The sequence below is a fragment of the Poromitra crassiceps genome, assembly GCF_964638095.1.
Source record: "Poromitra crassiceps genome assembly, chromosome: 4".
Classification (NCBI taxonomy): Eukaryota; Metazoa; Chordata; class Actinopteri; order Beryciformes; family Melamphaidae; genus Poromitra; species Poromitra crassiceps.
The window spans coordinates 4,149,238-4,163,551 of record NC_139626.1 but is presented as its reverse complement, the minus strand read 5'-3'; the positions used below and the strand labels follow the sequence as shown (position 1 = coordinate 4,163,551).

General features: G+C 42.1%; 1 protein-coding gene across 1 annotated transcript in view; it reads right to left on the bottom strand.

The window, feature by feature from the left end:
* nrg3b (neuregulin 3b) overlaps positions 1-14,314 on the bottom strand; it is a gene marked incomplete at both ends in the record, with an annotated part of 395,235 nt that overhangs the window by 67,311 nt on the left and 313,610 nt on the right. The window contains 1 exon segment of the mRNA XM_083635071.1: positions 5,384-5,457. Coding sequence (XP_083491197.1) covers positions 5,384-5,457 — 74 coding nt within the window.

Here is a 14,314-nt window from a genome sequence, read left to right as displayed (position 1 = left end):
TTAGGGGAACGTGCAGTAGGAAATAGCAAATGTGAGCCAGTAACTTACAGCCCCAGCAGAGATAGTCAGCCTGACTTAGATCCAATACTCAACACTTTGTAGAACTCACTACATGAGCTAGCAGCTGAGGCTGAACAGGGCTGGACAGCCATAAGGGAGTTATGTGCTGTGGATAGATATTGCAACCACATCCTCTGCTGTTTCACCCAGGGAACTTGAAAAGCAGTCAGAAGAAAGCACACACCAGTTGGGCTCCAAAGTATAGAAAGCTATTTCATGATTAAAAAGGGGTTATATTTCATGAGAGCTATGGCAGCAGGAGTGGGTGGCTGTGCACTGTTTTCAGCTCCAAGTCTTATTGCCTAATATAGCTTACTGTTGAGCTGTTTCTGTCTGAACTGCTGAGTGGGCCATTTCAAGCAAAGATGAGCCATCTCATTAGTAATAATAGTGAGAAAAGAGGTTATTAATAATGCTTCTTCTGGAGGTATAATTTAAACGTGATGGGAGGTACCCAGGGATCAGTGACATTACACCAACTGTCGCGCAGCACGAGACGATTCAAACTTTCAAAATGTTCAGCACAGCAGGAGATGTGTGGATATATTCATCGGTTCGATCACTTTTTGAAATATTAAACTTTTATTTTTCCCATAGTTGTGAATAGTGAAATGCTAGTCGGCTACTTAGATACTGTACATTACACGAAAACCTTTTTTTCTTTTTTGATATTCATGCACTTATAAGGTAAACTACCAGTAATCCATTGACAAAATAATTGTTTTACTTATTTCAATTCAAAGTTGAATGCTCGCATAGTTTTATTTAAATGTTCAGTGTTCTTCTGTGTGCTGATAATCAAGTGATTCTTTCACTTTGAACTGCTTTCAGTTACATGTAAGCCCCCACATTTCCTCCAGGAAAAGTACTTTTTCTTCTAACAATAACAAAGCAAACAAAACAAATATCTATTCATGTATTATCTATTCGTGCATTATCTATTCAACTATCCAGAAGGCCTACTTCACCTTTTCAGACTTTTTGCCTTAATGGGAATGTTGTGAATTATTCATTTGTTGAAAATGCAGCTCATCAAAGTGAGATTTCTTGTGCAGAAGGCAACAATATTCAACCTATCTAAAACAACAAACTGTAAAATGTTTAAAAAGTTTGATGGCACAGAGAAAAAATGCAATAGAAGACACAACGAATCCCCCAGTGAAAAGTGGATACCGTGAGGGAGCATCAAACATGTTTGCTGACTCCAGCTTGTGACCCCTTTAGAGGAGTCTCACTGGGCCTGCTGGCATCAGACAGAAGGGAGTTAGTTACAGAAGAGCAAGGCGATCCATAAAACAGTGTGAATTTGGAAAGCCACAGTCCCCGGGGGAAAGGCTTGCTTGGGGCATCCTGACTTCTCTTCACCGTCCCTCTGACTATTACTTTTTTTTTTTTTTTTTTAACTAGACTCCCGAGCTGTCATGAGGCTTCCACGGCTCCAGGGTCTGTGTTTTTCATAGAGACGTCATGAGGCTTCCACGGCTCCAGGGTCTGTGTTTTTCATAGAGACGTCGGGACTTTTCCCTCCTTGAGCTACAGACTAAAGCAAAGTCAGATGAAAGACTGTAATAGTCAAAGTTCATGAGGTGTCCATAGGATGTTATATTCAGGACTTATCTGGCATGGCAGCACGTCTAAACCTAAACCTAAACCTAGGCCTAATGTGATATACTGTATTTGAGTCCAATCAACAAACACAAGCTCACAATGCCAATGTTTTGTTATTGTCCCAACAATTTCTCACATTCATAGGGATTGGAATGTCCAACGTGGTGTGGGATGGGGGTAAACTATGAGATATTAAAAAGAAATCAACTGCCCTCCCTGACATTTTCTCTCTGCCCTCCACTGCACCTGTAAAAATTCAGTTCAGCCTTTTTTGATTATATACAAAACTTAGTTTGTTTGAAATAAAACAGCAATATTAGCTTTTTATCACCCGGCCGTCGTATCTGGTGAGATATCGATGGCCATTGGAATGAAATTGTATTCCTCCTACAGTCTGCGCAGCAGCAAGGGCAGCAACGTTTCATGTGATTTGTTGTTATGGAAAATATAGCCTACAGTACTGTATACAGTATGCACGGCAGATATTGATTTGGTTCCTGTTATAATTATGATTTAATGAGACGTGCGGCGGCTCTACTGTACCTACATAGACAGATAGATTACATAGACAGATTTGAATCCATTTAATGTCAAATCACTCATGAATGATACAGGTGAAATAGGCTATAGCTGATGATAGAACATTTCTTTACTGTGGCTCCTCCGTTATGTGATTGCAAGCCTTCTATTTAAAGGAGAATTTCGTTTTTTTTTTACCTGCAGCCCTCTCCTCACATTAATTATGATCTGACGACTCACCCAGTGCTCTCCGCAGCGTTTTTGTCGTCCTAGGCGTTGTTTTGAGATTAATAGCCTCCAAGCCAGTCCTAGAATGGAGCTCCGTGAGGGCCAAGTGGCAGCATGCTTTTCCTCCATTTAAATAGACAGTTTTATTCCCGTTTTCGACGCATATCGTCATAAACTGTTCCCTAAGGAACGATCAGACTGCATTTCTCCCCCGGGCTCTTTTCACTAGTTACAGGCAGCCCATTTTTGCCTGTCAAAATGTCAGTGAGACACAACTCTCGTCAGGAAAGTCCTGCGAACGGGAATAAAACTGTCTATTTAAATGGAGGAAAAGCATGCTGCCACTTGGCCCTCACGGAGCTCCATTCTAGGACTGGCTTCGACGCTATTGATCTCAAAACAACGCCTAGGATGACAAAAACGTTGCGGAGAGCACTGGGTGAGTCGTCAGATCATAATTAATGTGAGGAGGGCTGCAGGTTAAAAAAAAACGAAATTCTCCTTTAACTCATTGAGTGCCAGCCACTTTTGGAGAACGGACGCTCCCAGTGCCAGAGTTTTCAGAGCGTTTTCAGTGATTTCTCGAGGCCCACAGAATATTGTGTGATATTACTATGTAAACACCGAACACCAAAAAGAACAAGGAGACTCTATTGTATCATCAGCAAAAAAAAGTTTATTGATACCATTTTCCGTTCTTTAGTTATGAGCCGGAGAAGATAGGTTGTTTTCAGCGTTTTCAGGCATTTCAAATTATAAGCTGAGATATTCAGCCTTTTGTGAAATGCAGCATTTCAAGCACATTCACTGACTCTAGATAATATTTTCTGATGTAGTGATGTGGTGTAGTTGTGTCCTGCCCTGCGTGCCCCACCCCCCCTCCCCCCCCTCAGCTGAAAACTCCTCCCCACACTAGTAACACACAGCCTCGCACCAAGCGTCTATTTTCGGAATGCTTTTGGTGCGCCGCCTCCCAGGCAGCGCAACATGGAGAAGCCACACGCGGACTGCAGTGAAAGGTTTGGCTTTTCAGTGTCGCGCTGCTGCTTTTCTAGCGGCTAATCATGTGGAGAAACTATGCTGACAGACAGACAGAGGCAGAAGGACTCAGTTGTGTGCGCGGATTGACTGTGTTCGCACGCACCGTCAGTTGCAGCCAGAACAATCTACATGGCTCTGGACTGCAGCATGAGCGGGTTCTCTTTGATCAAGGCTATTTCAGGCTGTGTATTCCTGACATTTCTGTAATCTGGAGAGCACTGTCGCCACCTAAGGGTTCTGTAAAATAGGTTATAGACCTCCAATAGCTACTATTGATTGATTGATTGATTGATTGACTTTATTTGGTGATAAAAAACAGGACATAAGACAACATATCACCGAGGATAAAAACACAACAAAGCCCGAAGGCTTATTTCCATTGTGGTCCCCATGGAGACAAGACAGACAACGTAAATACGTGTAACAAAAAAGTGCAAGTGGGAACATAATTTAAAACTAATACAACTCCATTAAAAGATAAATTACTAACTCAGTTTATAATTTACCAAAATAAAAAAATAAAAACTAGAACTAAACATATCAATCAATAAAATAAAAGACCAGCTATACCATAAATAAATAACCAATTCAAGAACTAAAAAGACAGGATAAAACGGTTTAAAGTGCGGATGTTTGTACAACTATAGTTGTACAGGAGCTGCGGAAGGCTTTGATCGACGTCCCACCGTCAAAAAACGCATTGGACGTCGAAGGACGTAAGTAAGTAAGTAAGTAAGTAAAATTTTATTTATATAGCACCCTTCCCAGCACGAATGCACAGAGTGCTTTACACATTAAAATAGCAACACAGAAATATAAGTGCAGGAATAATACAAGAAAAAGGCAAAAACATAAGAACATACACAGAGCATGAACAGGTAGAAACAATGGCTATGAATGACTAAAAGGCCTGTCTAAACAGGTGGGTCTTTAATAGTTTTTTAAACGTCCGTGGCACTCTACGTCACTATTTAATTGGACGTCGAAGGACGTCCATGGCACTCAATGAGTTAACCTACACTAAAAGGCCTAAATGCGCAGAAAGGAATGTTGTATGTGCGGGTGCGCCCGTCACCACCTACAGTATTTTCATATTCATATAATCATCATATATAATAATCATCATTTGGTCGTGTGGTCAGTTATAGTTGACTAATGTAGCTATATAGTAAACTTGCCGCCGTAGTTCGGTAACCTTTGAAACGAGCCACAACTTAAGCGTGTATGATGATGTGCACTCTTGCTCGCATCATAGGTGTGCTCCGGTATAACAAACAGCGCTACCCACAAATCTGTGTGTGTGTGGGGGGGGTGGGGTTGTCCGTCCGGTTTAATTAATTAATTAATAATAATTAATAATAATAACCAGCATCATACCAAAGTTTGACAAAATAGGGAGAAACCATTGCATGGGTGGTAGGAAGGTGCTAGAGAGTCAGGATTGGAGGAGTGGGTAGGGGGAGTATAGCTAGGGGGATGTGGATGGTGGGAGCGGGTCTGGTGCCACAAAGATGAATGGCCACACAACCGTTTTACTGCAGAAGAATAATACATTTGAGCATATAATGTCAATCTGGGATTATATCAAATCAAGAGGATATTATTATTAGATGTTAGTTCTTAAAACAGTATTAGGATCGGTTTTCCCCAAAACACCAGAATGCTGTGCTGCAAAGGGTTAATTTGAAGCTGATCTCAATTCATTTAGATTATATAAATATAAATCTTGACAGATCCAGTAATAGTTTCATTCAAGGGCACGTAGCACACACACACACACACACACACACACACACACACACACACACACACACACACACACACACACACACACACACACACACACACACACACTTCATATGGATTTGTTTTTACTTGGTCAGATCAATACACATACTGTGGGAGGAAAATAGAAAATGGAGCGTACTTGGGTCTGACAAGATTGCATCTGTCTTGGGTACAAACTGGTCACAGCGTAGTCCGTGATAGCCCTCCTTACACCTGTGAGAGAGGGAGAGAGAGGGGAGATTTTAGATCTGAAGACACCCTAAGCAGAAAGCAATCAAGTACGGCATGAACTATCAGCAGAAAAGACCTTGAGATAAGGAGAAACTGAAGTAGTACAGAACAAGAAACCCAGACGAAACGGAGGAGTGAACGGACCGGGAGAGCTGAGTGCCGACTGACTGAGCAGAGGGAGATACTGTACAGAGGAACTGTGGAGAAGGGTGGGCTGAGAAGAAAGAGAGCAGAGGGAAGATAGTTGGGCAGGCCTAAAGCAGCGCCTGCAACCTCACTGATTACACATGAGTGACAGGAATGCCAGGTCCCACTGGACGAAATGGGGGCAGTGGCAACGAGAGGTGGTTGGTTGGCACGGTGCAAACAACCTAAAGATCTACAGCGGAAGAGAAGGAACACTCATAAACAAAGTCCTGACACAAAGCAGCCATTTTGCCATTGTCGTCAAATATCCGTGCACAGCTGATGCCTGCAGATCCCTCAGCTTAGGGATGTTCATCAGTTATCGAAAATCGATAATTGATCGTTAAGGAATGGAATCGATCATGTGGAATTCTTATCGATTATTGTTATTATTAATTAATTGTTTTTTTTTGCGGACTAGGTTTGGGTAGGATTCGTTCCTCCTCGCCCCACTCCATTGCACAGCCGACTAACGTGAGGTGGAGCTTCATATAGTCTCTAGTTTTCTGGCTGGGCACGGGCCTTTGTGCCAACAAAACTGTTTTAAACATGGGGAATTCACACCGGCATGCGCCGGGGACAGCAGAGTTTTGGAGAGGAGACACATTGAAATAAAGAGTTCATTGAGGAGAACACGTTGTCTTTCGTATTTTCTGCCATAGGCATTCATTTTGTAAAAAATAAATAAATATATATATATATATATATATATATATATATATATATATTATTAATATGATCGATAATCGATAATTGATCGTTAATTTCCCCCGATTTTCGATTATGGAAATTTTTCAAAATGAATCCCTACCTCAGCTATTGTCAAATACCCTATCTACAAAGATTAGGACATTTGAGAGCTTTTTTTTTTAAACAGTAAGATTTTTAGCTGCATCCTTCAAGCATGCTGTATGTATGCTCTCAAGTCATTTCAACAAATCAGTTGACACTCATTGTAATCTCATGTAATGATAATTCAACAATCATGTGCTCATACTTTTTATATTTATATTTCCGCCATTCTTAATGAATGAATGAATCATCCAGGTGTGTTGTGACATGAGTGCTGACTGGTTTAATGAATGAATGAATCATCCAGGTGTGTTGTGACATGAGTGCTGACTGGTTTAATGAATGAATGAATCATCCAGGTGTGTTGTGACATGAGTGCTGACTGGTTTAATGAATGAATGAATCATCCAGGTGTGTTGTGACATGAGTGCTGACTGGTTTAATGAATGAATGAATCATCCAGGTGTGTTGTGACATGAGTGCTGACTGGTTTAATGAATGAATGAATCATCCAGGTGTGTTGTGACATGAGTGCTGACTGGTTTAATGAATGAATGAATCATCCAGGTGTGTTGTGACATGAGTGCTGACTGGTTTAATGAATGAATGAATCATCCAGGTGTGTTGTGACATGAGTGCTGACTGGTTTAATGAATGAATGAATCATCCAGGTGTGTTGTGACATGAGTGCTGACTGGTTTAATGAATGAATGAATCATCCAGGTGTGTTGTGACATGAGTGCTGACTGGTTTAATGAATGAATGAATCATCCAGGTGTGTTGTGACATGAGTGCTGACTGGTTTAATGAATGAATGAATGAATCATCCAGGTGTGTTGTGACATGAGTGCTGACTGGTTTAATGAATGAATGAATCATCCAGGTGTGTTGTGACATGAGTGCTGACTGGTTTAATGAATGAATGAATCATCCAGGTGTGTTGTGACATGAGTGCTGACTGGTTTAATGAATGAATGAATCATCCAGGTGTGTTGTGACATGAGTGCTGACTGGTTTAATGAATGAATGAATCATCCAGGTGTGTTGTGACATGAGTGCTGACTGGTTTAATGAATGAATGAATCATCCAGGTGTGTTGTGACATGAGTGCTGACTGGTTTAATGAATGAATGAATCATCCAGGTGTGTTGTGACATGAGTGCTGACTGGTTTAATGAATTAATGAATCATCCAGGTGTGTTGTGACATGAGTGCTGACTGGTTTAATGAATGAATGAATCATCCAGGTGTGTTGTGACATGAGTGCTGACTGGTTTAATGAATGAATGAATCATCCAGGTGTGTTGTGACATGAGTGCTGACTGGTTTAATGAATGAATGAATCATCCAGGTGTGTTGTGACATGAGTGCTGACTGGTTTAATGAATGAATGAATCATCCAGGTGTGTTGTGACATGAGTGCTGACTGGTTTAATGAATGAATGAATCATCCAGGTGTGTTGTGACATGAGTGCTGACTGGTTTAATGAATGAATGAATCATCCAGGTGTGTTGTGACATGAGTGCTGACTGGTTTAATGAATGAATGAATCATCCAGGTGTGTTGTGACATGAGTGCTGACTGGTTTAATGAATGAATGAATCATCCAGGTGTGTTGTGACATGAGTGCTGACTGGTTTAATGAATGAATGAATCATCCAGGTGTGTTGTGACATGAGTGCTGACTGGTTTAATGAATGAATGAATCATCCAGGTGTGTTGTGACATGAGTGCTGACTGGTTTAATGAATGAATGAATCATCCAGGTGTGTTGTGACATGAGTGCTGACTGGTTTAATGAATGAATGAATCATCCAGGTGTGTTGTGACATGAGTGCTGACTGGTTTAATGAATGAATGAATCATCCAGGTGTGTTGTGACATGAGTGCTGACTGGTTTAATGAATGAATGAATCATCCAGGTGTGTTGTGACATGAGTGCTGACTGGTTTAATGAATGAATGAATCATCCAGGTGTGTTGTGACATGAGTGCTGACTGGTTTAATGAATGAATGAATCATCCAGGTGTGTTGTGACATGAGTGCTGACTGGTTTAATGAATGAATGAATCATCCAGGTGTGTTGTGACATGAGTGCTGACTGGTTTAATGAATGAATGAATCATCCAGGTGTGTTGTGACATGAGTGCTGACTGGTTTAATGAATGAATGAATCATCCAGGTGTGTTGTGACATGAGTGCTGACTGGTTTAATGAATGAATGAATCATCCAGGTGTGTTGTGACATGAGTGCTGACTGGTTTAATGAATGAATGAATCATCCAGGTGTGTTGTGACATGAGTGCTGACTGGTTTAATGAATGAATGAATCATCCAGGTGTGTTGTGACATGAGTGCTGACTGGTTTAATGAATGAATGAATCATCCAGGTGTGTTGTGACATGAGTGCTGACTGGTTTAATGAATGAATGAATCATCCAGGTGTGTTGTGACATGAGTGCTGACTGGTTTAATGAATGAATGAATCATCCAGGTGTGTTGTGACATGAGTGCTGACTGGTTTAATGAATGAATGAATCATCCAGGTGTGTTGTGACATGAGTGCTGACTGGTTTAATGAATGAATGAATCATCCAGGTGTGTTGTGACATGAGTGCTGACTGGTTTAATGAATGAATGAATCATCCAGGTGTGTTGTGACATGAGTGCTGACTGGTTTAATGAATGAATGAATCATCCAGGTGTGTTGTGACATGAGTGCTGACTGGTTTAATGAATGAATGAATCATCCAGGTGTGTTGTGACATCATCCAGGTGTGTTGTGACATGAGTGCTGACTGGCGAGGTGTCATTTTTTGCACTTCTGATACCAATTCCAATACTTCAAGTTTAAGCTAGCCTTGAGCCTTTCAGTGTTTACTGTTTAAACAAAGTAGATTGCCAAGAGGGATATAGTCAATGATTTTCTTCACATTATTTATGGATTCCATTTGCTTTTCTAAATTGGCCATGAGACCAATGTAAAATTGTGAGAATTCCCTGTAAAGAAACAACAGAATTGCTACAGAATGTATTCATGATTATTGCATTGACTTTGATGCTCGTACCAAAATGAGCTGATTCTTCACACTGTTCTTTCAAGGCTTAGGAGAGACAATTGGGTGTTTGCTTTGATGCATCGGTTTGTACACAAACTTGTGCATGACCGAGTGATGCGTCAGAATTGACTATATTTTCTTGACTCTGTCACTCGGTGATCTATTGTAATGCGGCCGTATTATCCATCGATATCTGTCCAGTTCCTACACATACTGGATGAGTGACAGGCCAACGCATCCTGTTCAAGCTTACTCAGCTTGGCTTGAACTGGCGTGAAGAAGAGCCAAAAAAACAACCAGAATGCAACTGTGTAAACGGAGCCAAAAAACAAAACAAACTGAATACATTGTGTCTGTGTAAACTGAACTCGGTTGATATCACATTAGTTCGGGAACCAGAGGGCAAAAACGGTGATTGTATTTCAGTGTTTGTTGTGTCTACAGCTTTTTATGTTCAGTTCTCAGGCAATCATCTATGTGTCCTCTGTGACCCAGGATGAAACTGCATGACGGGTGAAAATAAAGAAGATGCATGCTCATGAAGGCAACATCATAACTCTTGGGGCGACTGTGCTCACTACATAGTGCTCACTACATAGTGCTCACTACATAGTGCTCACTACATAGTGCTCACTACATAGTATAGAAGTATTTGTAGCAACCTATTAGCTTTGCATCATAATGCATATTAATGGTCAGACATAGACATTGATCACTCCCATTCTCCACTATTAAATATAGCAGAAATATCATAACAATCTTTTTTTTCTCCAGAAATAAATAATTCCAGAAAATAAGCAGCATCCTTATGTTCAGGATCTCTGTTTAAAAAAAACAGCTAAACGGGTGCCTTGTTTAGGTATAAAACACATGCATTCCCCCATTTGATGCAATGTCAATGTCTCAATTTGGGTAAAAACAGCCCAATGACGCATGAGAAAATTGAGGGCGGGATTTAGGTGCGGGCCAATCAGATTCCAAGTGGGTAAGCAGTGGCACCCCCACCCCCGCTCCCGCTTGGCTCCGCCCCGGATCACACCATCATCATTCCCTGGGCCTGCTTGCGCGCCGCTGCCATGTCTTGTTAGTATTCTGAATCACAAACCCCGAAGGCAAGATGTCTGTCTGGCGGGCGGCTATCTGTTTACGTCTGAGCTGGCTTTCTGTTTGTCTAAGCCTCCATCTCTCCTCTCCCATGCTGTCAATGTAGCAGTGTGAAACAAGCTCAGCCATCCTTCAATGAGACGCACACAATACTTTGTAAATGTGTCTGCGTGAATGTGGAGTGGAATGCCTGGATGCACGATAAACAATGGGAGATAATGATACGCTTGGAGTGTGTGTGTGTGTGTGTGTGTGTGTGTGTGTGTGTGTGTGTATCTTGGATGAGGGGAATGTGAGAACAAGAGCTTGTACTTGTGTTGCTGTGCCTCAATAGAAACGATCTGACAGTGAAGCCGGATGTGTGTGGGGAGTGGAGCACATACGACAGCCATCTCAGAGATGTGTATTTATATCCTCCAGTATGAACATCAGGTATATACTCTCTGAGCCTGTTCACCCCCCCCCCCCCCCGCGCTGCACCAGAACTGTTTGTGACCCAGCTGCTTTTAACACATGTTCCAGACAAAACACACCTCCGTGTCTGGAGAGTGACGGAGGGGTGGGGCAGCGCTGCTTCCTGACTAATCACCACCCTGCTCGTTAATTAGTGTGAAGAAAAGTGGCAGCTCGTTTGAGCGCAAGAGGAGGAGGGGGAGGAGGTGGAAGGAAGGGATCACGGGGGGCCGGGGGGGTGTGATCATGTTGATGCTGTTTCCACGCAGCCCAAACCTTTCCCTCGCCCTCTGAAGCCCTCCATGCACGCCGCCTCACACACATCTCCAATATAAGACCATAGATCTGTCTGGATCACCAGGCAGGTAGCTCACTGTGCTGGAAAGCAACAACTCTCCCAGGGCACCCGCTGCTCCCGACTTATCTGCAGGATTAAACATCTCTCGGGCAGTTGTGCACCTGATGTGTGGTTTCACATACATTCCAGGCACCTCCTGATGTGTGGTTTCACATACATTCCAGGCACCTCCTGATGTGTGGTTTCACATACATTCCAGGCACCTCCTGATGTGTGGTTTCACATACATTCCAGGCACCTCCTGACACCTGATGTGTGGTTTCACATACATTCCAGGCACCTCCTGATGTGTGGTTTCACATACATTCCAGGCACCTCCTGACACGTTGCCAATTCCCACTTTGGATGCACACAGTCGGCTACATTGCATAGATAGATGGTTTAAATGGAGTGAAGTGAATTGCATCAGGCTCTATCAGAGACAATGGAACAGCAACAACAATCTAGTTTCCTCTGCATGACTTGAAGATAACAGATGGACTCATCGCGGGTATATAAATCTAACTAGCCTATATCTTTCTTATTTTCTGGCAAACATGAATGATTCATACATTTTCTCTCATCGTTCAAAATCTGATAGGAGGCAGGGGCAGATAGAATAATATATATAATTGAATGCATGTGCGCAGCCTCATTGACTTTGTACATATGATTACATTAAACTGGCAATTATTCACTTTTATGAAGCCTACACTCGAGGCTAAATTCTTCTAAAAAAAATTATTCTAAAAATGCTTTTTTAAGGGGACATGTGAGACACATTGGGAATTCAATTCCGCAAAAAAAAAATCCCTCCATTTCCTTGAAAAATGTGGCAATCTCAAAGGTCAAAGGTCAAATGGAATTCCACCCTGAATTGGCTTCTTCACACAGCACGCCTACTGGCCAAGGACCGCAATTTCGTGCGTGAGTCACAGTTGGGTTCACTCACACAGGAACGTGCATTTCGCCACGCCAGCCAGCAGCTCTCCTCTACAGGAGAAAAAGCCCGTGGAAACTGGCTGCTTATATTGTTCTCCAACAGCCGCCAAAGCTTCATCTGTTCACTGCTGTCCTTGTAGAAACAATGCGGACAGCTCACTGTACTTTTCCCCATCAGCGACTAACTTACTATTATTATCTTCCGTCTTTTTCACTTTCTTCAAATCCCTCCTATCAAAGCTGTCGGAACGTTTATTTGTTTTCTCAGCAAGAGAGACTTGTGATCAGGCAATAATTAGGAAAGCCTAGGGGACCTATATCTTGCTCCCCCCCCCTCTCTTTCCCTGTCTGTCTGTGTGTGTGTGTGTGTGTGTGTGTGTGTGTGTGTGTGTGTGTGTGTGTGTGTGTGTGTGTGTGTGTGTGTGTCTGCTCGTCTCTCTCGCTCTGTTAAGACAGCATAGCATAGCAACAAAGCTGTTGTTAATATTTTGACACGATTATTTGCTGTCATATTATTAAAATTTTTGTATTTGCAAAGCAGGTCTGATGCTATTGCTTGGAGAAGTCAGCAGAAGAATCAACACTAATTTAACAAAAAACTGTCGACGATCATCAAGCCAAGGATATTTTGGCATTGATTCTAACCAGACCTCAAGCACACCTCTCATCAGAAAGGGCATTACGCGGCCACAAAATTGAAAGTTGCCAAAATGAAATACATAACTTGCTTCCTGGAAATGTTCAAAGATGTATTTATGCTTTGTTGAAGCGTTGAAATGCTAGTCGTTTTGCACCTGAATACATTTTCCAGTGAATCGTTGATCCTCTTTGGGTTCAGTCGCTGAGAAGTGGCCCATTGAACTGTTTCCATGTATTTATGCTTATTTATGCTCCATTAATAAATGAGAGAATAAACTGGATCAACATCTGCTTGCGGCAAAAACGTGGCACTTGATTTCACCTATATGATGATTGGGTGGAAAACATAAAGTATCTACAAATAACGTCCACTTCTGGAATTTGGAATGCTGCTATTCTTGGACAGAATACCCCTAATTGCCTGACTTACTTTCTTCAGTCTCACTAAAGCAAATCATTGTTTGGCAATTGGCAGAAGAGATTCTCGCCATGTGCAATAGCCAAACCTATCACTTTGCAAACTTGTTTGACTCACTGCCACCTCTCCGAAGACACGCCGACTCAATTGGGTGTTACCCGTATTTTGCATGGCCTGACCTAAAGTACACGTCTTTATTACAGGCGTACTAAAATCAAGATTTGCATAATGCACGACCAACACAGGTGCAATGTGGCATTATGTTAATTCCAGTAAATTACTGAAATGAATTATTTAAATGCCATTCAATGTGTGTGGTTACTGAATAGCGTGGCATTTTAATAATGTCATCTTGGTACAGTACCTGCAGTATAGTGACTGAAACAGAACTACTTTATAGCACAGCATCAGATCCCTCTTCAGAGACTGTGTTATAAAGTAGAAGATAGGCAGCAGTAGTAGATGGATGGAGGACATGCAGTTCATTTAAGCTCAACTTGCTTTCTACCACCGCCTAATTTTCACTACTGGGAAGGAAGGTCGCAATGACTGACCGAAATCCATTTTTCAGAAGGAAAAAAATGAGACCTCTTGTGGTCTCATTTATTTTATAATAAGAAATGTGCACCCACGCACGCACGCGCGCGCACGCACGCACACACACACACACACACACACACACACACACACACACACACACACGAGTGCGCGAGCGCACACACACACGCACGCACGCACGCACGCGCACACACACACACACACACACACACACACACACACACACACACACACACACACACACACACGAGCACACACACACACACACACACACACACACACATCCCTGCCTCACTTTCAATATGAAAGCCTAATCAGTGGTTGACACTTCTCTCATTGTTATTGATGGA